At 35.0% G+C, this 22,826-nt stretch overlaps 1 protein-coding gene and 1 long non-coding RNA gene across 4 annotated transcripts in view; one reads left to right on the forward strand and one right to left on the reverse strand.

The window, feature by feature from the left end:
- LOC121038092 (uncharacterized) overlaps nucleotides 1-22,826 on the forward strand; it is a 261,574-nt gene that overhangs the window by 42,387 nt on the left and 196,361 nt on the right. The window lies entirely within an intron of this gene.
- PKIA (cAMP-dependent protein kinase inhibitor alpha) overlaps nucleotides 7,337-22,826 on the reverse strand; it is a 95,582-nt gene continuing 80,092 nt past the window's right edge. For 2 of the 3 annotated variants that reach the window (XM_040487545.1, XM_040487546.1), the window contains 2 exons: nucleotides 14,179-14,356; nucleotides 7,337-10,840 (listed from right to left, as the gene is read on the reverse strand). In XM_040487545.1, coding sequence (XP_040343479.1) covers nucleotides 10,761-10,840; nucleotides 14,179-14,329 — 231 coding nt within the window. In that variant the 5' untranslated portion in view covers nucleotides 14,330-14,356 and the 3' untranslated portion in view covers nucleotides 7,337-10,760. Of the gene's footprint in view, nucleotides 10,841-14,178; nucleotides 14,357-20,997; nucleotides 21,124-22,826 lie in introns of those variants that run through there. The other variant, XM_040487543.1, reaches the window with a different exon arrangement.

The raw sequence follows: 22,826 nt of genomic DNA on the forward strand, positions 1-22,826 counted from the left end.
TGATTCTGACAGGAGGCCAGAGTTGAGAATCCATGAGAAAGAACTATACACGAACATGCATCCCCTATACCCCTTTGCCTCAAAAGTCAGTCCTTTCTCTGCTTAATCCATGGAAAACAGAATAGGGCATATAGTTTGTGCCCTGTGATATGTGCCCTATGGTATGGATGTCCCATAAAGTAGCTAGACCACTTGAAATGTAGCTAGCCTGAATTGAGATATAGGCATAAAACAGACCCTGGATTTTGAGGAATTGGTACAAAAAATGTGTTATTAATTTTTATATTGATATATTTTGGTGCCAGTATTTTTTAAAGCAGTTGTTTACTGCTTTATTATTTTAATGTGACTACTAGAAAACATAAAAATGCATGTCTGTTTTGTAGAATTGTTCTATTGGGCAGCTCTGGTGTAGTTGAAGGAGCATGGGGAATTATTATCAGAGAAGTTGAACATAGGTTTCAGTCCTGGCTTTGCAATACAAAAACTGCATGACCTTGGACAAGCCACTTAACTTCTCTGTGCCTTAGATTGGTCATTTATAAGGGGAGAAGTATATTCATATTTCAGAGTAATTGTGAGAAATAGAGGCAATTTAATCAAGCATCCAATACATATTCAGAATAGACCATCTTTCTGTGGTGCTATAAAAAGACCTCTTTCTCTTATACTTGCGCCACATGTCAGCAGAGAAGTATGGTGCCTTTAAAAACTGAGGCGTGTGTCAGGGCATGAGTGGAAAGCATGGGTAAAGGACAGCAGCAGCTGCTGTGCCTCTTGTATGCATTTCTGCTGCTTCTCACTTTTCCTCTGACATTTGGTTTTCTCAGCGGCTGGAATCTTAACCTTGGAACACATCCTTGTGTCTACTTTCATCTGTTAGCCTACCTTCAAAAACCTAACTCTCAAGTTCAGGATTCTTCCAATTCTATGTTAGGCTCCTTGGCATGGACCTCCTCTTCGTCTCAGGGTCTTTGTGCCTGGAACCTGCTCGGATGCCCACACTCTTCCCTCTGAGTGATCTTGTGGAAGCTGGTCTGTCAGCTGCCAGGTATACCCTGAAGCCCTCAGTGGCTTTATCAGCTTCTGGGACTTCCAGGTCTTCCTCTTGAGGGTCTCAGATTTCTACTTCTCTGCCTGACCCAGTGTCTCACCTCAGACTTAACACATGTACTGTGTTCTAGCTAACTTGGATTGTTTGAAAAATATATGACCCCATGTTTTCCTACCTGTTTACCTCAGTTTACATCATTTTTTATTCTATCTACAGTGTCTGATCTCTTTTTCTTCAATGAAATAAGTATTTTAAGGAATCATTCTATTGCATCCTTCTCCATGATCTTTCCTGTTGAGTGACATTTCTCCCTCAGCATATGCATGAGATGTTCCTGGTTCATCTGTTATTGTTAATCATATTAAGATGAATATGTGATTATGTATGTACTTGTCTTGCCATTGCTATTTGATGAGTATACTTTAATAAGTCGTAGAGTCTCATGTGGCCCTGTCTTTGAATGGAACCACATTTAAAAAAAATCTCATCTAAAAACCAGAACTAATTGAGAAGTATTCCCAATATTTGCATGTATCTCTTGGAAGGTCTAGTTCACAACCTATAGAAATGCTGTTTACTATCCTTTCTAAAATTTTTCCTTGTTTCTTCATTGAAATCTCCTGTGAACCCTCTCAAACTGTCTTTTAGAAACCCCAGTTTCCGGGCACCTGGGTGGCTTAGTCAATTAAAACAAATGACTTCAGCTCAGGTCATGATCTCAGGGTTCGTGAGTTCAAGCCCTGCATTGGGCTCTGTGCTGACAGCTCAGAGCCTGGAGCCTGCTTCAGATTCTGTGTCTCCCTCTCTCTCTGCCCTTCCCCACTCATGCTGTCTCTGTCTCTCTCAAAAATACTAAACAAACATTAAAAAAATTATAGAAACCCCAGTTTCATTGCTTTTGTAATTTCCCAATTCTTAGCTTTTTATTATGCAAACTGATTTAAACATATTAGCTTAAATTTTTTTTCTGGTGTATCTTCAGAAAAGAACAACTCTTGTATTGATTCTTCATGAAAAAAATCTTTTTCCTCTTATCAAGCTAACCTGTGTCTAGAACTATTCTTCCAGTTCTGTGTTATAAAGGCCTAGGAATCACCTGAGCAAAAATAAATTCTCACTACACAGTGGAATTGAAGGAAAATTCCTTATAATAAGTGATAAAGTGACAATGGGAAAAGGCTGGGAATACTGACAGAAAAAAAAAAAAAAACAAAAGCTACGGTTACTGTCACATGTTCCAGTTTCTACTAGTCAAAGATTTTGTGGTATTAAAAAAATAAAATACTCCTTATTGCACCTAACACAGTGACTTAAACTTACTAAATGTTCAACAAATATTTCCTAAATAAAATTGATGATTTACTGGATTTTATTTAGGACCATGCAGGAAGATAGATTCTGTTTTAAGTTGTTACTGCCTAGCTATAGCTATTTTTTCATAACTTTTTGCCCTTAAAATTCATTGTTATATATTATTTTATGGATTTTAAAGAATGTGTGGGATAAAAGAAAACTTAAAAATTAAACAGGAAAGTCATACTGGTCACACTATCCTACTCAAGTGAAACGTGTAAAATTAATCATGGTACCCAAAGTGCAAACATGTGTTCTGTTAGGAGTAACCTATATCATTTCCTTGGCCATTCTTATTTCTTAGTTCCAGAGTCCAAAAGCCCACAGTCCTTCTTTAGTATTGCTAGATTTCAGTGTTAATTTGGTTACTATTTTTCTCTGTTTTCCAAAAGATGCAGTGTTCAGGAAAAAGACCTTAAGTTTCTGTACATAAATATCATTGTCCTTTCCTTGACATGTTTCTTGGTCCCTTCGTATTATTTTCTCCTTTTTATTCTATGAATTCCTACCAAGTTCATCATATTCTATCAGAACGTTCATTTTTTTAGCCTATTAGAGTACATAATATTTTATTAGTGTAAAGCATATTCTTAAAAACTTGAGTGTCCCCTTCTGTAAAGACCAAAAATCTCCCCAAAGATCTTGTTCTCTGACTAATGTGTTGCTAAGACTAGGAGACTATGATACAACATCCTTTTTTCGGGGGGGGGGGGGGTTATTCTTAGTTTTAGCAAACTGAAGGGAATTTATACTACAGAATGTCAAGAAATACCTTTACCAGGATCACTATTTAGCTGGAAGACTTACTCCGATTTGCTAATTTGTATGTATGTTATCCTATTGGACATCTCTTATCTGTATGTCCTATCAAATCTGTGTGAGAGTGTGTGTGTGTTTGTGTAAATGTGCAGCATACAGTTTGAGAACCAAATTTAGAAATAGTTACGTTATTTAAAAAAATTTTTTTTTACCGTTTATTTATTTATTTATTTATTTATTTATTTTTTGGGGACAGAGAGAGACAGAGCATGAACGGGGGAGGGGCAGAGAGAGAGGGAGACACAGAATCTGAAACAGGCTCCAGGCTCTGAGCCATCAGCACAGAGCCTGACGTGGGGCTCGAACCCACTGACCGCAAGATCGTGACCTGGCTGAAGTCGGACGCTTAACCGACTGCGCCACCCAGGCTCCCCAGTTACGTTATTTTAATAACCTAGAAAAAAAGTGATAGAAATTAAGTTTTTATGTTCTAGAAGGCAATATTACACAGATTTCACTATTTTCAACTATCAACTGTATCTCTGAATTGCACGTTTCCCTAATCAGTGTGTAAATTTTGTTTAACTACATTGTGAGCTTCAGAAAGCAGACATTCATTTACAAATATTTATTGAGTATTAATAGACAATGAGGATACAGAGATGAATAAAAAAGGGCTGTTTCCATCAAAGAGCTCATATTCAAGTTGGAGAGATACACATGTAAACAAATAGCTGTGATCTAAGGAGATACATTTGCAGATAAGGTGTTAGGGAATCAAGAAGTATAGAATAGCTAATTTCTAGACTGGGGCTTCAGAATGGGAATGTAAGTCAAAAAGGCTCCGGAGAGTGAAATGGGACAGGGTCTGGAGGGACCAGTGAGAACTTGCAATAAAGCATAAAGAAGAACATCTTAGGAACAGAAAAACAGCTAACACAGAGCAAAGAGTTATGTAAAAGTAAAATGTGGCATTTATATCAAAAAGTTTTATCTGGCTAAATTTAAGAATTTTTTCAATTAGGGGAGTGAAACAATCAGATTTATGTTTTAGAAGGATACATGTGGTTGCCAGATGGATAGAAAGAGTGCTGGACAAGGCAGGTCCTAGTGAGCAGGCTATCGCATTATATTAGATAAGTGATGATTTAAAGGACTGTAATACAGAGGTGCCTGGGTGGCTCAGTTGGTTGAGCATCTGACTTCGGCTCAGGTCATGATCTCACAGTTCATGAGTTCGAGCCTCACGTTGGGCTCTGTGCTGGACTCTGTGCTCAGAGCGTGGAGCCTGCTTCCGATTCTGTGTCTCCCTCTCTCTCTGCACCTAACCCACTCGGATTCTGTCTCTCTCAAAAATAAATAAACATTTAAAAAAATTTTAAAGGATTGTAATACAGACAAAAAGAAGTGAGAAGTTTCAAGGAGTAGTAAGAATTAGAATGGATGGACTGAAAATCAAACTGCAGAAAGAAGAATTAAGAGAACTGTAAGAATTTGGATTTTTAATTTGGTTTGAATTTGGGAAACCAGTGCCTCCATATATGAGATCTACAGCATATGAAGAAAAGCAGTTTTGGGAATGGGGTCAAATATTGGATTTGGTGTTGGAATATTGAATTTTAAGATGTTTTTGGGAAATCCGTATTGAGCTGGATCCAATAAGTCAGCTGATCAGGAGTGACCTCTGGGATTTATCATGGTAAAAGTGGTGATTGATTGTGTTGGTCAAGAATAAGTCATGTGAAGACTGGGATTGTAGAAGAGGAATAAATATATAATCCCAGGGAACCACAGTATTTACTAGGGAAGTAAAGAAGGTTGAACTTGTCAAGGAAAGTAAGCAGTTGCCAGAGAAAAAGGAAAAGGATTAAATGCATACATACATTCACCCAGAGGGTGGGAGGTGGGGTAGGAAGGTAAATGAAGCATCTCAAAAAAGATTCCGTGGTGAATAGGATTAAATGCCATGTGGTAGACTATAAAACATACATGAACTATCCATTATATTTGGCTAGTAGGATTGATATACTCACTTAGGTCTAATTCAGAGAACTAGAGTGGGACTAGATACAAAGAAATTGAGTGGTTTTGCTTGTACATGGCTGCTGTGGAGAGGAGCTAGTGATACCACTGGCAGTCATCCTGGAGTATAATATAATGGAACACAGAACTCTAAAACATCACATCCTAATCTTGCCCATCTCTCCATATCCAGTCTCCAGGTTAATGCCTAGATACATGCAACCACCCCTATGTAGAAATGAGCACTGTAGGATCTGGGGGTGTAGCAAAAAAACCTTATGGGGAGAATATTCTGGAAGAGAAAGGGCATATCTGTATGGAAGACTTGTGAATCTGGAGAATTTGTTTCTTAGGATACAAAAATTCTTTCCTTTAGGAGGCTTTATTATGTAGCCACATGAATATCAATTAGAATTATAGAACCACTAAGTTTTATTTTAGGAGAAGTTTGAGTCCTTTGGAACATCATCACTTTTTAATTTCCACATTGGCCAAAGCTTCAGTGACAATTACTGAGAGTCCAGGTGCTACTGAAGACATTGTTGGTAATAAAAATTTGATTGGAAGTTAAATTGCAAAAGGATAAGAAATAAGGAAGAGAAACATGAAAACAGCAATGATGCCTATTTTCAGAAATACAAGTAGTGAAGTTAAGAGGGGAACTGAGAACTTGAGTACATTTGTGAAAAAGGGTAAAGTCGGTGAAGAAAAAAGGATAATTAACAGACCTCCTGAAAGAAAATGTTTAAAAAACCTCAGATGTGAAAACCTGTATCTTAGAAGTGGGAAACTTCCTATGTACTGAGAGACATGACAAAAAAAGCTGTGCAGCACTTATGACTAAACTGAAGTTGCAAATAATGAATGAGCATTGTTATAAACTTTTTACAGTCACTCTGAAGAAAGTAGAGTGAAGGCAGATGGCTTGAATGGTTTTGATTGGGCAGAGATGGCACAAAGACAAGAAAGGAAGAAAAGCAGGAGCATTGAGAAGGATTAACAGTAGATTCCAGACTGGAGGAGAGTTGCTAAGGAAATACCGATCTTGATAAAAACAAAGTAGATGTGGTACAAACTAGAAAGTTAACCAGTTATAGTCAGATAGTTTTGTTAATTTTGACTTTATAGTGAGAGATGGCCAGGATCCCAAATCCCCACATTCTGGCCTAGATAGAGGCAACAAATATACACAGAGAAAAAAACACCAGAGACAATACAAACTTGTTTTGCACTGGCTAGCATTTTGTTCCAAATCCCTGTGTACTGTTTTATCCTTGTGACCTGAGTAAGATGAACTTAAAAGATTTACATCCTCTTTTACCCCTTCTGCCTAAGACCTTGCCTGAACTCAGGCTGTGTGTTATTTGATGCTTACTTTCTCCCGAGTCCCACCTTGGATTCTGCTTGGTTTTTGCTGCCTTTATGTGGTAAAAATAATACAACGAAAAGAGAGCAACATCAAAACAAAAGAAGTTAAACACTCTGCTTTTCTACCCCAAGATGTTATCCTTAATATAGTAAAACCATGGGTGTCTGTGAGCACTCCATTTTTTTACTGACTGATTTTAAAGATTTTTAGTCAGGTGAATAGGGCTGGTGCATCTGGAAACTGCATTTTTTTCTAGATCAGTGATTGACAGGTTGTAGAGGTGAGGGTGTGGGCAGAAAAAGATGCCAAAGTTGCACAGGGAGTTCTTTCAAAGGGGAAGTGTGTGTGTGTGTGTGTGTGTGTGTGTGTGTGTGTGTGTGTGAGAGAGAGAGAGAGAGAGAGAGAGAGAGAGAGAGAGAGAGGGAATGTATATGGGTGGAGGAGAGAGTGTTGTAAAACTTTCAGGGGATTCTGATAAACACTGGTCTTTCTTCTGACTGAAAATCTTTTACTGCCCTACAGATGAGCAAGTAAGAACGATAGGAGTGATATTGGGGCTTACGATTTAACAGTTGGGTCTGGCAGATGATGAAGTCCAGGAAGTGGGCCACCAGAGTGGAATGGAGGTAAAAATTATTGGAGTAAAATCCCAGAAAAAGAGGCTAGAATGCCGGTATGTCCACCACAGGAAGGCTTTAAACTTCTCCTTTATCACTCGCAGCACTTTCTCCGGATCAAATACATAGTGTATGTTCAATAAATACTCTTCATAGACTATGCACATTTCAGAAAAAAATGTATTACTTTTAATATCAATTATGTGAGCATGCAACATTACTAAATACAAAAGTCATACAAGCTCACAATGACTTCAGAGACTGCCACTCTTTAATTAAAGAACAATTTGGGGCCTATTAAGACATCATAAATCATAGATGCTTTCTTATTTTTACTTGGTAACTATACATTGTCTTCCTGTTACTACAAGCTTCACTCAGAAGCTTGGATACCTGGCAGTTACATTTCTTTACCCTTTATTCCTTCTCTGAAGAGAAAGAGCAATCTCATTCATCTTCTAAAACGGTGCATTTTTACTGTGTCTGAGTAAGACTCAAGTGTAGGGCATTTACAGCGAGCAGTTCTGGGGGTGTTGCCTAAAAATTGAAGGCTGCCTATTACCTATTGGAAAAACATTTCTATAAATTATGATAGCAATATGTTGGCATAGGATGTTTACAATTGATAAAAGGTAAATTTGACAAGTTCATACTTATTGCAAATGAGTTGAAAAACTGAAACTGTCATACATATTTCTAGTTAATTAAGCAAAGCGAGTAGCATGGGACATAAAAAAATCTGAACCATGTTAAATTTATAGACTGCATGCCAGAAAAATATTTTGGGGCAAGTATAACACAAAAAATAAATTCTAATTGAATTTCTTTTTTTAAAAAAAGTAATTTTCTGTGATCTAGTCACATCTGTGTCATTACTCATCTAGGTAACCTTGAGAAAGACAATTCCCTCTTTTGAGACTCAGTTTCCCTCTCTAAAACAATGGAGGATGAACCACTTCATCTCTAAATGTTCCCTTATAAATAAATATGCTCTATAAATTGGCTTTAGTTTTATGGCATGTGTAGTAGAAAGCTCCTTGGAGACAGACCAAGATAGGTTCAAATCTTAATTTCATCATTTATTAGCTTTTTAAACTTGGAAAAGTTATAGTTTATTGAGACTTAATTTCTTAATCTGTGAAATGGGATAGTACTACCTTTTTAATCAAATTGTCTGAGAAACAATTAAATGGAAGAAAATGTGCTGAGAAGTTATTAGCATAATGTCAGTTGGTTAGTAGGCATTAAGTGCATATTATCAAACCTAATGTCTTAGTTTCCACCCTTTCCTCCTTAAAAATTCAGTACCATGTATATTACTGACTTGCAAGAAAAAGATACTACAGTACAATTTGGAAGACACTGTGAACTTTTGCTGAGCAACATTTGTAGGTTGTAGGCATTTTGGAAAGTAGATTTTTATCTTCCAGCTTGGGAATGCCTCTGGGTTTGAATATAGCAGACAAAGTAGCAGTAAGAGGTCAAAATAATTCAAAAAGCTCCATATGACTTTGCAATTCAGCACTATTATATATTCAAAGACAAGCATGACACCACATGCATTAATAATAATATATCACATAGGAATATAAACTCTCCACATACACTCAGCACTAGTCTTACCAAAACTTTACAAAACTACATGAAATCAGTTTGGAATTCCACAACTTTAAGGATGGAGAGAACTTTACCTAGATTCACAAGAAAGCTATGAGAATAGTAAATGAGGATGTTGAAAGAGTGATTTTATGGGTTGGATGTTTTAAATGGACTATGAGAGATTGTCTAAAAAAGCTTCAGGAACCTCTTTTCCCACTTGTAAGGTTATTAATAGGTGGATTTATTTGAATTTTAACTGGGTACTTTGGACCTTAATGGGTTAGAATGAAGTACTCTAATATTTAGTCTTCCTTCTATTTTCTGAGAGACTCACCCTATGGACATTTTTTTCTAGTAATACATGATTGAGGACAAATGATACCCATGCCCTTATCCCACTCATTTGGAACATACTGTAAATTTCATCCTATATGCAGCTATAGAGGAGAGCTGAGTTCCCACTATGTCCATGGAGATTATCTATGGAGATTCTGCTTAACCTACTTCATATGGGACTCTATCTAAGACCTCAAGGATAATTAATTGGGCTCTTTATTATAAAGGGTCTTCCTGTTACTTATTTGTCCAGTAATCCATGAGCCACTGGCATATTACTGGTTCCTTATTTATTACCACTGATAAGTGATTTTATAATACTGACCAGAGGGATTACACAGCTCACAGAAACTTTCCACATAAGAACCATGATGTCAAAACACAGCAGAGGCTATCAACAGTATTAATGAGGATTTTGTTAGCTTCTAATGATAATTATTATTGTATCAGAATGCAATTCACACTAATTATTAGTAAAAGTTTACAAACATTAAAAAGTGCATAATAACATTTGTATCTGATAGGGCTGAAAAAAGACATGGAAAACACAATGCAAGGGCTTTACTTTTGTGATTGGTGGCCACATGATTGCAAGATAATTTTTTCCATCTGTTACAGCTCCATGCAGATAAGTTGTCCTCCAAATTTAAATAGTACCATACAGCACTGAGAAATTTGATTCCATAAGAACAAAATATTTCCTGTTCTTAGAATTATCTTGTATTCTCTTTCCCACCATCTTGATTCTCCAAAATCCTCATAATTAAAAAATTTTTTAAATGTATATTAGTGGGAAAAGTTCTCCAATGGAAAATAAAACAAAATTTGCAGATTGAATTCTGGTCTGTGCAGACACCAAACAGACTGAATTCAAGTAAAATTCACATTAATGGATATTTTCAAATGCCTGTTTAATAAAGCAAAGGACTCTTGATGAATTGGTTAGACTTAATCCATCAAGAGTGAATCAAGGGGAAAGATTAAGTTAAAAAAAAATTGTGATCTATCTTGTGTACACCACCATACTGTGGAGAAGGAAAAAGGCAGCCCTTTTAAAAATGAGTGGTATAAAAATTCACAGTAACGTACATTGTTTTTGTTTGTCATAAGCAATCAAAGAAGGGGGCAGTGCTGAGTGTCTATATTGTACAATACAAAACAGTGTAAATAACACAGCAGGAACACACAGATACATAATGCTAAAAACAGTGCTTTCTGGATGGTTCTTTTACTGGGTGAATACTTGGACCAGAGATATTTAAACTCTGGGGTTCAACCAACCTTTTGCAATTAAACACAATTAAATCCTCTGACATTGTGAGGGGCCAGATGCTACAGGAAGAATCATCATCTAGGTCTGTGCTACTCTCTACAAGCATTTTATCATATGGTCAAGTGAAAGGATCCATACAAAAATGACATCCAAACACAAGCCACATGATTTCAACCATTGCTAAAGACAGAGGTAGAGAAAAGTCTGTCTGCAGCCACAGCCTCTGCCCCCATTTTTAATATGACAATGAGCAGATTCCTACAATGCAGCACAGCCATTTTTTTCCCCCCCTTTTCACTCTTGGGAACAAATTCATTCCAGCCAGGCCTGGAGATTTGAGACATTGTCAGCTGTTGATGAAGTTATCAAAGTGGGGTGTTAGCTTTCAGATTTTGCTGCTTCCCCTTGGGCTTCCCCACTTTGTTCTGTGGAATTTCGTTGTGCATCTTCTTCACCTTCTGTAAGAAACAATGAAAAAAGGGTAAAGGCAAATAAAAGCTATTTCTTATATTTACCAACTCTTAATATATCATATTGAAAATTTCAGAAATACTCAAAAAGTCATAAATTCTACAGAGACAAGTATATTTTATTGGTGATCAATTTCTCATGAAGAAAACAGTATAAGAGTTTCAAGGGCTGGCTAATTCCGATGCTAAGAACTTGGGACAGCACAAAATAATAACTCAATTTTTATAGTTGTTAGTGATCATCTATGCTTTTGATAAATAGCCAGGAAATCTCAAGGTCTGGTGATGGCACTTACTAGTTTCACAGATTGCAGAAATCAGTAGTGATTTTAGGCAGAAATCAGAAATGAGAAGCAACTCTACCATTTCACTCCTGTCTTATTTTAAGAAATATTTAAAAATTTCATTTTCCATTATTTATAGTACTTGTTGATAACCCAGCTGATTTCTCGGAGGTTTAGTTAATTAAATTAAAAGCAACAGTGGAGGATGAAAGGACATTATGTCAGCTGGTCGGTCCCTTGCTGAACAGTTATCACGGCCTCTGGTCTGCCCTTATAGAACATATGTACAATGCCAATAAAACCAGCACCCTCAGCAGCAATCTCAGCTCGTGACATAGCAAGCACTGAAATTAAATAATGCTTTCTTTTCACATTAGGTAATTTTATCTAAAGTTCAAACTTACAAGCTGTAGGCAATCCTTGATTCAAAGATTCATATGTTTGCATGTATTAGTTCATCATTAAGCAACCAATAAATATTAGTGGATAAAATATTTTTGGGCGTTGCAATAACGTAAATTATATCAATGTTTGCTAAATGTTTGTTACCATAATTCAAATGGATAGAAGTAAGTGGACTGTTCCATTTCTTTAGATGGAAATGTTGAAAGGCAATTTCTCTTTTACTCTTAACAAGTATACACAAAACATTTCACTATACACACACCATACTTCCAGAAATTAAAAGCAGTACATAAATTATATCTATATCTATATTCTTATATAGATATATTCTGTTCTAAATGGGTTCTCGGGGTTTACATTATATATTATATATCATGTTCATAAACTACTTTCATTATTACAACAATGAACAACCTCCCAAGATGTGCAGATGGCCTGAATGTGAGATGTGTAGATTAGCATGCAACAAGAACTTGATAAATAGGAAAAGCTCTTAATAACCAAAGGAATGAAGTCAAATTAGGGCAGATGCAAGACAGTAGAATATTTAAGGATGAAAGTGACTGCATAAATACAAGATGAGGAACTTGGCTCCCATGAGGCTTGTGATTTCTGGGTGTCTGGGGGCACTTCCCAGGGCTTCTTAGCATAATGCTGCAATTACAGAGCTGTGGCTAAATAGATGCTTTTTAACAAGTCATGGTAAACATGGGACAGCAATATTGTTGAGTATAAATTAAAAAGAAGTTGAAACACTCATGAATTACAGAGGAAGTCCCTTACAATACTCAGCTACTGATATTTCGTTTGTCATTATATGTCAGTGTTGTACAGTTACTATTTTTAGTTCTTTGTACTTAGAATAATAAAAAAAGTTACTACTGCTTATATTTTGCCTGATTCTGGACTTTAGGATTTAAAAAGAAACAGAAAAATTTTCAGGAGCCTGGAGAATGGCAATTAACACTTAGAAATGTTTAGAAAAGAAGACATTTAGAAGCATAATGATATTTGAATTATTTTAAACTGTTTAAAAATATAAAATATAAAATTATTTTATTATATTTGTTAATATAAAATATCAGTTTATTATTTCATTTGCTATATACCAAGTTAATATATTCTCTTGTATAAGAAAGGTCTTGATGCTGTTGAGTTTCAATTTCAGTGAGGAGAAAAAGAAGAAATGTAACTGTACTATGAATATATTGGGAGTGGCTAAAAATAATGCATATTACTTAGAACAGAATATTAACATACAAATAAAAATATAAATCTTATAAAAGAAATTAATTAGCAACTTCTCAAAGACCACAGAAAAAATTTTACTTACCTCATACCACCAAATTGCAATAATTCCCTAAATCCTTTCTGAAGTAACTTCTGGTAGTAATAATAGGGAAACAACAAAACCTAAAGTATACATAGGTCTGTATATTCCAAGGTGGTGATGTTAAGTTTTATTTTCAATCTGAATTTTAAAAGACCAATCTGTGACCTGCTGACCTTTAGCCATTGAATAAAGTACTGTCCCTAGGTATTTTAGGGTAATGTTGCTGTTTCATTAACATATACTCTGACTCAGTTTTCCAATAACTGGAAAGCTCTGCCATAAAAATTCTAATAGCAAAGAAGTACTGAATAGTTATCATGAGTCAGAAGCTGACTTTTCACGTACACAACACTGTGGTTCCTTAATTGTGAACTCCTCTTTTAATTTTAAAGGTTATTTTTGCACAAGATTTGTCAGAGAAACACATTTAGCTTTAATACTTGCAAAAGCTATGGATGAAAGAACTATTGGGATTCATTTAAATACTCAGAAGTACTTTGACATCTACATTTGCTTTACTTTTCCATTGGTAAAGTTAGATTGCTTGGGTAAGAAGAGCGCCAAGGCCCAATAATAAGACAAATTTTCCACAAACCCATTCTATTAAGAAAAGAAAACTGAAAGATCTTATTACCTAAGACATTGATATAACAAACTATTTTACTCCCATTCTCAATAGAATTGATCCTGGAGACCCTTTTCCTTTGAAGTGGTTATTTGAAATGTTATAGGTGGCCAATACTGTCAAAGGTAGAAGCTCCAACTTTGTTAAATATTCTACATAGAAATTTCAGAGCTTTTATAGAGATTAGGATTTAAAAAATTTTTTTTAATGTTTATTTTTGAGACAGAGAGAGACAGAGCATGAGCAGGGGAGGGTCAGAGAGAGAGGGAGACACAGAATCTGAAACGGGCTCCAGGCTCCGAGCTGTCAGCACAGAGCCCGACGCGGGGCTCGAACTCACGGACCCTGAGATCATGACCTGAGCTGAAGTCGGCCGCTTAACCAACTGAGCCACCCAGGCGCCCCGAGATTAGGATTTTTTAAAACCCATGTGCTTTATTGATTGCATTAGTAAAATCAGATTAAGGATTCTTCATTTGAGTGGGAACCCTATAAAGAGAAGTCACTGAAAATGAAATAGGAGTGACTAAGGGATTAGTCCCTGACTTTTATCTTGTCTAAGATTGTTTATAACTCTACTAAATTATTTTCAAAGGTAGTTTTTCATGTTTTAATCCTACGCAGTGAAATGGTACAAATCATCTCATGTTCATAGAGAGATGTGTGTCAAACAACTCACCTGTCTTGTTGATATCAAGACCTGCTAATTTCAAGGCTAATTCATTGCTGTTGCCACTTGCAGAGGAAACCAGGATATCATGTATTGCATTTCTTCTACCTGTTCTTCCAGAAGCAATGAAATCTGCATATGTAGTTTCCACATCAGTCATTGCTAACAAATATCCACATAGCAGGGACTACAAAACAAAGAAAAACTAATAGGTAAATATAATGTTGGTTGATGATAACATTTAACAAAGATGCTTTTTAGCTTACTGGTCTACAATATGAATGTTAAATAGTTGTCTTTATTTCATGTTCAAAAAGCAAGTAATGCTTTAATTCTTGATCAAAGGTCAGGGAATTTTTTCTGTGAAGGCCTGACGGTAAATACGTTAGGCTTTGAGGGTTATATGGTCTCTATTCCAACTACTCAATTTTGTGATTATAATGCAAAAAAAATCAAAGTAAATGTGCTAAATACATGTAATAAACACACTGTGTTTGCAAAAATAGGAGTAAGAGCAGATTTGGCCTGAATACCATAACTTGTATTGGTTTAGATCATAAAATTCTCCTTCTCTAATATCACTTTCGTCAGTCTTCAACTCCAGAGAGAACTTGAGATCAATGGCATACCAAAATTGGGGGTGGAATCGAAGTGGTCCATCCTAGACATAAGCAGAATGCAAGTTACACTGTCTACAGACTCTAAGAATGATAATGAAATTGACCAAAATTCAGTTTGCTTTTTATTAGCACTATTAACCAGCAAGTCTAATCAATGTCAGTGACCAAATAACTGCCCCCAGTCCAGGAGAACAGCTCCCTTATGGTCCCCCTTGTTAAGTCATTGTTTGAGAGGAATAATAATATTTCTTGACTGAATCTTCGAAATAAAATTTTCAAGTTTAAAAAGGAGTCAATGAAAGTGAGTTTCCCCAAACTTGTGATACACATACTTAATTAAAGACTTAATGCAAAAATATTTTCAAGGTAAAATATGATATGTGTATTAACAGAAGACCACCAAATGCAAATCTTTTAATATTTTCTGTTTAAATTTATGTCCTTCCCTAAAGGTCAAAAGAGGAATGGGTAGTAATATATAAAACAATAAACTTCTGTTGTACTAATTTGTTGAAACAGAACTTGAAAATAACATAATTTCCCTCCTATTCCTAAACATTCCAATTACATTTTACTGTAGTTTAAGATTAAAAATGCATCAATAGTCAAGAGAAAGGAATATTTTCAAAATGTAAGAAATATGGGGGAAGCAAAAATGGTGGACCCCATACATCATCATGGGCATGCACACTGGCACTCTGAAATAACTTGATGCCATCTACACTGTAATTTAGGATGGCAGTCAGTAAGTAGCACATTCTTTTAGGTTTAGTTCCCCCAAAGCATATTGAGGAAGGAGCGTTCTTTCAATCTGGAGAAAGTCACATTTTGCTTCTTTAAGAGGAAGCTGAAACAAGAAAGAGGGAGGAATAGCATAATACACTTTTGAAATAGGAAATATATGTATACTACATGCTTACTGTGACTATATTATGGATAACATTGCTTTCCATTCACTCACTATACCTACCATTATTTTGTAAGGGAATATGATTTAATGGTTATTATTTTATTAAAATTTCAAAATGCTCCTCAAAAGATCCCGGGTTTAGTCATGGAGTGACTTTTGAAAATCACTCGACCTCCTGGTCTTCCATTTTCTAGTAAGTAATGGGACAGCTGAATGGCATGATAGTTAATAACAGCTCAAGTGAAGCTGTAAAAACAATGATCACTCAAAACTATCGCATTTCTAAAATTATGAATTTGGAGATTTCCCTTTGTGGTCATAACCACCTACCATATTTTCCCCTCTTACTCTTAATGAATCTGTTCTTCACACTGGTTGAATCTTTAATTCCTTTAACTTTTTTTTTTAGCTTTCTTTAGGTCCAGTCTGGATCAATTGCTGACCATTTCATGTAACTTCTTATTAGCCTCAAGAAATCCCTTTGACCTACTCTCACCTTGATTTTCCTAAGCCTCACCTAGGAAAACAGCATGGTGCACTTTCTCTGATCTCATTACCTGGGTAGCTAAATGTTACCAGAAAAAGTTACAAAATTGTGCCAATTGGCTCAACTGAAAATTTTTGACTCTATTATTAGTATACACTCTTGGTTGTTCAGAAATTCTTTTGTTCACCTCTAGTTGACTCCTCCTTATGCTTTTCTCTGTGGGAAGGATTCCAAATGCTTCCCAGGCCACACAACCAGATACCCCCTGTCTTAAGAGATGATTTTTCATCTTATTTCTCTGAGAAAATGTAGGACATCTGCTGTAAATTCTCTTAACTTTCTTCCTGTCTCAAACACATTTCTCTGTAAAACGCTATTCTTTCTTTTCTAAATGAACTAGCCGCTCTCTTTCTAAGGCATTCTCTTGATTCTGTTTCTTATCACCTCCTGTAGGACCTTGCTCCATCCATAATTTTTTTTCCTCAATAATTTGAGTCTTCTTTCTCCTCTGGATTTCTCCTGTAAGTTTGTAAGCATGTTCAAGTCCCCTTACTAAAAAAAAAAAAACAAAACAAAACAAAACAAAAATCAAAACAACTAAACCAATCATTTAACCAAACATTCTTTTCTCAATCTTTATAACTCTTTGCACTACCATCTCTTTCCTTTATTAAACTTCTCACAAGGGTTCAGCTACTTTTATTTTCTCATTTTCCTTGAACAAACCTTTAGAAGTGCCATATTCCATTGGCTTTTATGTAGAATATTTTATGGAGATTACTTTGAAATGATCTGTATTAACATTAAGTAACTGATTAATTATAAAATTTCTTGCAAGTGCCCATCCTGTTTGAGCTCTCTACAATATGTGACATTGCCAGTTACATTCTCCTTGAAACTCTCCCCTAGCACTTACAGCAAACTACAGAGGCAAGATTATTATAGGTATTGTCATAAGTATTATTATAGCTATCTGTATTTGAATTTAGATTTTCCATTTAGTTGTTATGCTATATTTAATCTTCCTGTACTTAGTGTTTCATCTATAAACTGGGATAAATATACTTAGTTCTCAAGGTGGCTATGAGAATTTATGTGGATCATGTATCTAAAGAGCCTAACACAATGTTTGGCACATGGTAGGTAGGCGCTGATATAAAATAAACAAACAAACAAACAAACAAACACAAACATAAATACAACAATCTGTCATCTTACTATCCTGGTTTGGCACCTGGTGGATAGGTGCTGAAATAAATAAATAAACAAACAAACAAACAAACAAATAAAACAGTCTGTCATCTTACTATCCTGGTTTCATCCTATTTTGACTTTTGTATTCTTCACAAATTTCTTTTCCTAGGGGACATTTTTATAGGAACTTAGGTCAGTCCTTGACTTTTTTTTTTTTTTTTCTTTCTAACTTGAATAACTCATCTAATCCTGAGGCTTCTGATTCCTCCCTAGGGATAATGCAAAAGTATGCGTCTCTTTTTCCCAGGCTCCTCACACACAAGTCAACTGCCTGCTAAATAGGTATTTTCACCTGGTTTTGCATAAGCATTTCAAATTCAATAAAAAAGACAACCACAAAACACAAATAGAGTAAACTGGCCTCACCAATACACTGTGTTGGAGCATACTTTTGCTTATTTCTCTCACTTGATATCCATGTCTAATAACTTGCCAAGTCATATTGATTTTTATTTGATGTCACTCATATTTACTTTCTGTAAAACAGGAAAAGCTCATCCTGGGGTTATAGCTGAGTTTTTCCATAATCTGGAAAGAACCCACTTTTGTTGCTTTAACTTCAACTACTAGCTCTCATACTTTGTATGTTGCTGAATAGCATACACTATTTCTCCAGAGCTTCTCTGCTGGTGTATTGCTCAAGTCTGTTATTCCACCTGGAATGCCTTCCTCTAACAAATCTGCTCAGTGAAATGGATTTAGCCCTCAAAATTCAGCCAAATGCCATCTTCTCTCTGTCTTCTTTCCCCTGTCTCCTCAGCTGGCATTCCCACTGGCCTTGATTTGTGCCTGTACAAGGCACTTAAATTCTAAGTAGCACTGTCTTCTTCTAGACAGATCAGAAGCTCTGAAAAGACAGGAACTACATTTTAATGTTTTAATTACATACAATTCCTAGTAGAGTCCTTTGCACAAAGTCAGTGCTAGATAAAAGTATGTTGCATAGAATTGAACAATGAAGAAGAAATATATTACATCTTTCATTAGTAGCCACAGAGAACCTCCCTCTTCCCTGTTTATACTAAATTACCAAATCCTAAAAATCCAGAATTTTCACATGTACATAATCTGAGGACTTGAGAGTTCTATGGTCTGACCATCTTCACTTAACAGTTAGTTAAGTTCTGGAATGAAGGTCTAGAAAGTCCCAGTTTACTTTTTCTGTCTTACCAGATTGCCTGTATGCGAGTAAGTTATGAGTTTGGATAAAGATTTTGACCTTGGAGTAGTTTAATGTTATTTAGTTATAAAGATATTTTCATTATCTACTCTACCACCAATTAACCAACACAGTATCTAGGTTCTACATTACTTTGATGATTTAGAGTTTCACATGCACATCAACCTAATAAATGTTATGTCATAAAAGTTTCAGGAAAGGTGAGTTACAGGAATAAATTCATCCCACAATCACTGTTACTGTCTTTCACTCTTAGTCTCTTTATGGCTTTTTAAAACTCAGGCTTTTTTTAAAAGTTTTTTTTTTTTTTTTTTAACGTTTATTTATTTTTGGGACAGAGAGAGACAGAGCATGAACGGGGGAGGGGCAGAGAGAGAGGGAGACACAGAATCGGAAGCAGGCTCCAGGCTCTGAGCCATCAGCCCAGAGCCCGACGCGGGGCTCGAACTCACGGACCGCGAGATCGTGACCCAGGCTGAAGTCGGACGCTTAACTGACTGAGCCACCCAGGCGCCCCTAAAACTCAGGCTTTTAAAAAAGCACAACTGGTATTATTTCCCATCTGATAACAATGCTATGATGTATGCAAAAATATCCTCATTTTCAGATGAAGAAAATAAATCCCAGAAATAGTAAGTGATTGCTAGAGAATACACAGAACTATGACTTAACCCAGGTTGATGGGTTTTGCATAAAAAGGTACTGTATTTTGCAACAAAATCCCTTTTTTTTTTTGCCATTATCATTTTGGTAGACTGTCATAATAATACATGTGCCTGTGGGGGTTTAGTATCTTATTCACTTTGCTAATAGTAGTTTGAAGGAGATTTGAAATGTCAAGAATGAGACAGAAAAAAGTGGTGACATTTTCCATGAGAAGATATGAATTAAAAAGAATGTATACTGTGTAATGATTTGTATATCTGGGAATATTAAAAGATCCTGGCAGTATTTCTATTTATAAAGGGGAGAGCCAACAACTTAATTTGAATTTTCACATGGTATTCTCTTAAGTAACATGAACATGAAATAAGAAACAGGGTTATGACATATGTAAATGTATATTGTGCTCACCTTTAAAATGTGTATATATGGCTGTCAATTGGATTGAAAGACACTAATGATGATTGTGAGAAGAGTTTATTACTATAAACTTCTCTCCTTAAGCACTTATGAAACATATTTACTAGGTTGATACGCTAAGTACTGGACATTCAATTATGGTAGCCATTATAATTATTATTATAATAATAGTTATCACAAAAGTAGCATTTTATTTTTATTACATTTTATTTCTCCGGACAATAGACTTATTTTTCAGTAAAAAGAAAAATAGCTGACAAATAGCATACATATAAATACATGAATGAAGAATACAATTGTATTTTTAGACAAAATATATAGATGTTATGAACTCTCTTTTTTTTTTCTCTCTCTCTTTTTCCATGATTATATTTCTTTTAGTGAATTCCCCTTAGGTGCTCAAAAAGAGTTATTTTTACATGCAGGGGTAGCTATGTTATTTTTTCTTTCAGTTAAACATTTAGACACAGCTCTTCAGTTTAGTGCTATGACTATCAGAGACCGGAAATATCTTTTACACTGAATACTCCACTGTATAATGACTTGTAGTTTTGCTTAGATATTTTGGGGAACCTATTGCCAAATGATTATGTCTGATTGATACCTACCAAATAATGATAAAAGTTTTAAAAACATCTAATAAATATCAGCAGCTGGTAGATGTTTAAAAGAGTAGCAGTTAGCACACATGGCCTTATAAAAAAAACTAACCAGAATAAAACCTGCAAAATTTACCAAAAGTCGGCTTCAGTAGAGTTTCCTGTTTATGTTGCTTTAATTAGAATTTTGTAGATATCACAAAATGGTAGTACTGGATACAAACAAGATAAAATGTTATTTTTTTATCCAGTTATACAAAACAGCCAATTATTTTAATATTCACAGTCTGATTAGAGAGAGAGAGAAAACATTTTATTACTTAAATGCACCATTTAAAGTTAGATTAATTAAATTATAAAACATAAATTTCCAAATATTGATATCTAAAAATCCAATAAAAATTCATAACTAAGAAACAAGCTCACTTTTTCTTTCCCCATTCTTAAAAAAAATCTTACTTTCTCACTCTTTAACAAAAGAAACAGTATATTGATATTCTAAAAATTCTTCATTTCTCTAATGGATTTCTGAACTGAGATTCATGATTCATGTTGGTCTTCCCCTTGTTTATGTACTTTACTTTTTTAAACTTCATATGGACAAATTATTTGTAAAAATAAACCAAAAGATTTTACCTTAACAGATTTTACAGATTTAGACAGATTGCAAGAGGATAGGAAAAGTATGTACTTACGTCTCCTATATTAAACAAATTGAAGCATTCCACACAGATGTGTATCCTAAAAGAAGTTGGGCCTATGAAGCTGCTAAAATGATTTTTATAGTGACATTGAGTCATGAGCCAAATGGTGACTGGATAACATGCTAATTTTACTCCTGTAAATGGGGACACATGAAACGAGACTCACCGACTTGGAAGAAAGAATGGAGAGAATGCCATCAGCAAGCACTGAAGTCTTCTCTCTAATATGAATGGTATGATCTCTTTTAAGTTTAAAAGAGAAAGAAAATTCTTCCTGTCCCATATTACAAATACAATTACATAACTTCTCAATTGTTCTTTATGAAATCATGCAACGTGTGTTAAAAGCCCCTGAGTAGTTTACTGTGTGCTTAGGGCTTAGTCTACATTAGTGTTTCTGAAGCATTTTGGTCTCAGATATCCATTACATTCTCAAAAATTTTTAAGAACAGTAGTGAGTTTTTGTTTATGTGGTTATATCTGCTCATATTTACCATATGGTATTAAAACTGAAATTTTTAAAAATATTTATTAATTCATTTAAAATATAAATAATAAACCCATTAAATGTTTCCATAAATAATATATTTTTAGTGAAATATATATTTTTGAAAGCAAAAAAAAAAACTAGTGACAAAGAATGGCATTGTTTTCCATTTTGCAATTCTCTGGCTTAATTTTGTAAATGTCTGGCTTTATAAAAGACATCTGGTTTCTCATGTCTGCTTCTGCATTCAATCTGTCTCAATATGTTGTTTTAGTTGAATTATGAGGAAAATCTGGCCTCATACAGATTTTTTTAGTTGGAAATGTGAGGAGAGTTTTAATAGCCTTTTCAGATGATTGTGGATTTTTTTTTTCTGCAATGTGGAATCTGTAATCATATCAAATACTTTCCATACTCTTTTATTGAAAGTTATTGTCTACCTTGTACTTTAAATGGATCTTTGCTTATGCTTATTAAATAAATATATATATACACACACACATACATACATATGTATGTGTGTGTGTATATATATGTATATATATATACACACACACATACATATGTATGTGTGTGTATATATATATATATATATATTTTTAATATCAAGCATTGGTCATTTGGAGGATATTGGTTCACTAGGTTATACAAAATTGCCAAATGGTACTATATTGTACAATATCACATTTGTTGGTAACACCACCTAACTCATCAGCAAAGTCTTCAAGAACTGGGAAACTGACAAGGTCACAGGGACAGATAATAAGTTTTTCAAAATTAAATTTTTGTTTGAAAGCTCAGATTTAATCATTGGCAACAGACACAGTGGAGTTTGCTCCCCTTGAAGTGACAAGCTCACTTTGTTCATTTTCAAGAATATCTCTGCCAAATATCCAAGTTTGAAAAACCACAGTTTGCCTGTTAGTCGTTCTTTCAAGTAAAAATGGTGATTTATGAAAAGTGGCTAGTTCAGCTCTCAACCCAAGTAGTCAACCAAGTACTTGACTTGAGACAGCCATCTACTTTGGTACCTGGCAGAAATGCTTCATGTGACTTTCCATTTCATCACAAAGAATATTCAACAGATCTGTATTCGAGGGCCAAGATTTGACAAAATTAATATTTTTTTACTGCTTCATCAAGTATATCTGTAGGTAAATCTAGTATTTATAAAATATTAACTGTGAGTGTATGGTGGTGTATAAGAATACCAGGGTTACTAATGGAGTTTGGTGTTGCTGACTTGATTCGTGCTAAGGTGCCAGCAGTTTTTCCCACCATGCTTTTGCACCACTTGTGCAAATGTCTGCCAAGTAAAAAAAGCAAATATCAT

This window comes from Herpailurus yagouaroundi, unplaced genomic scaffold (assembly GCF_014898765.1).
Source record: "Herpailurus yagouaroundi ecotype Mexico unplaced genomic scaffold, PumYag 165, whole genome shotgun sequence".
Lineage (NCBI taxonomy): Eukaryota > Metazoa > Chordata > Mammalia > Carnivora > Felidae > Herpailurus > Herpailurus yagouaroundi.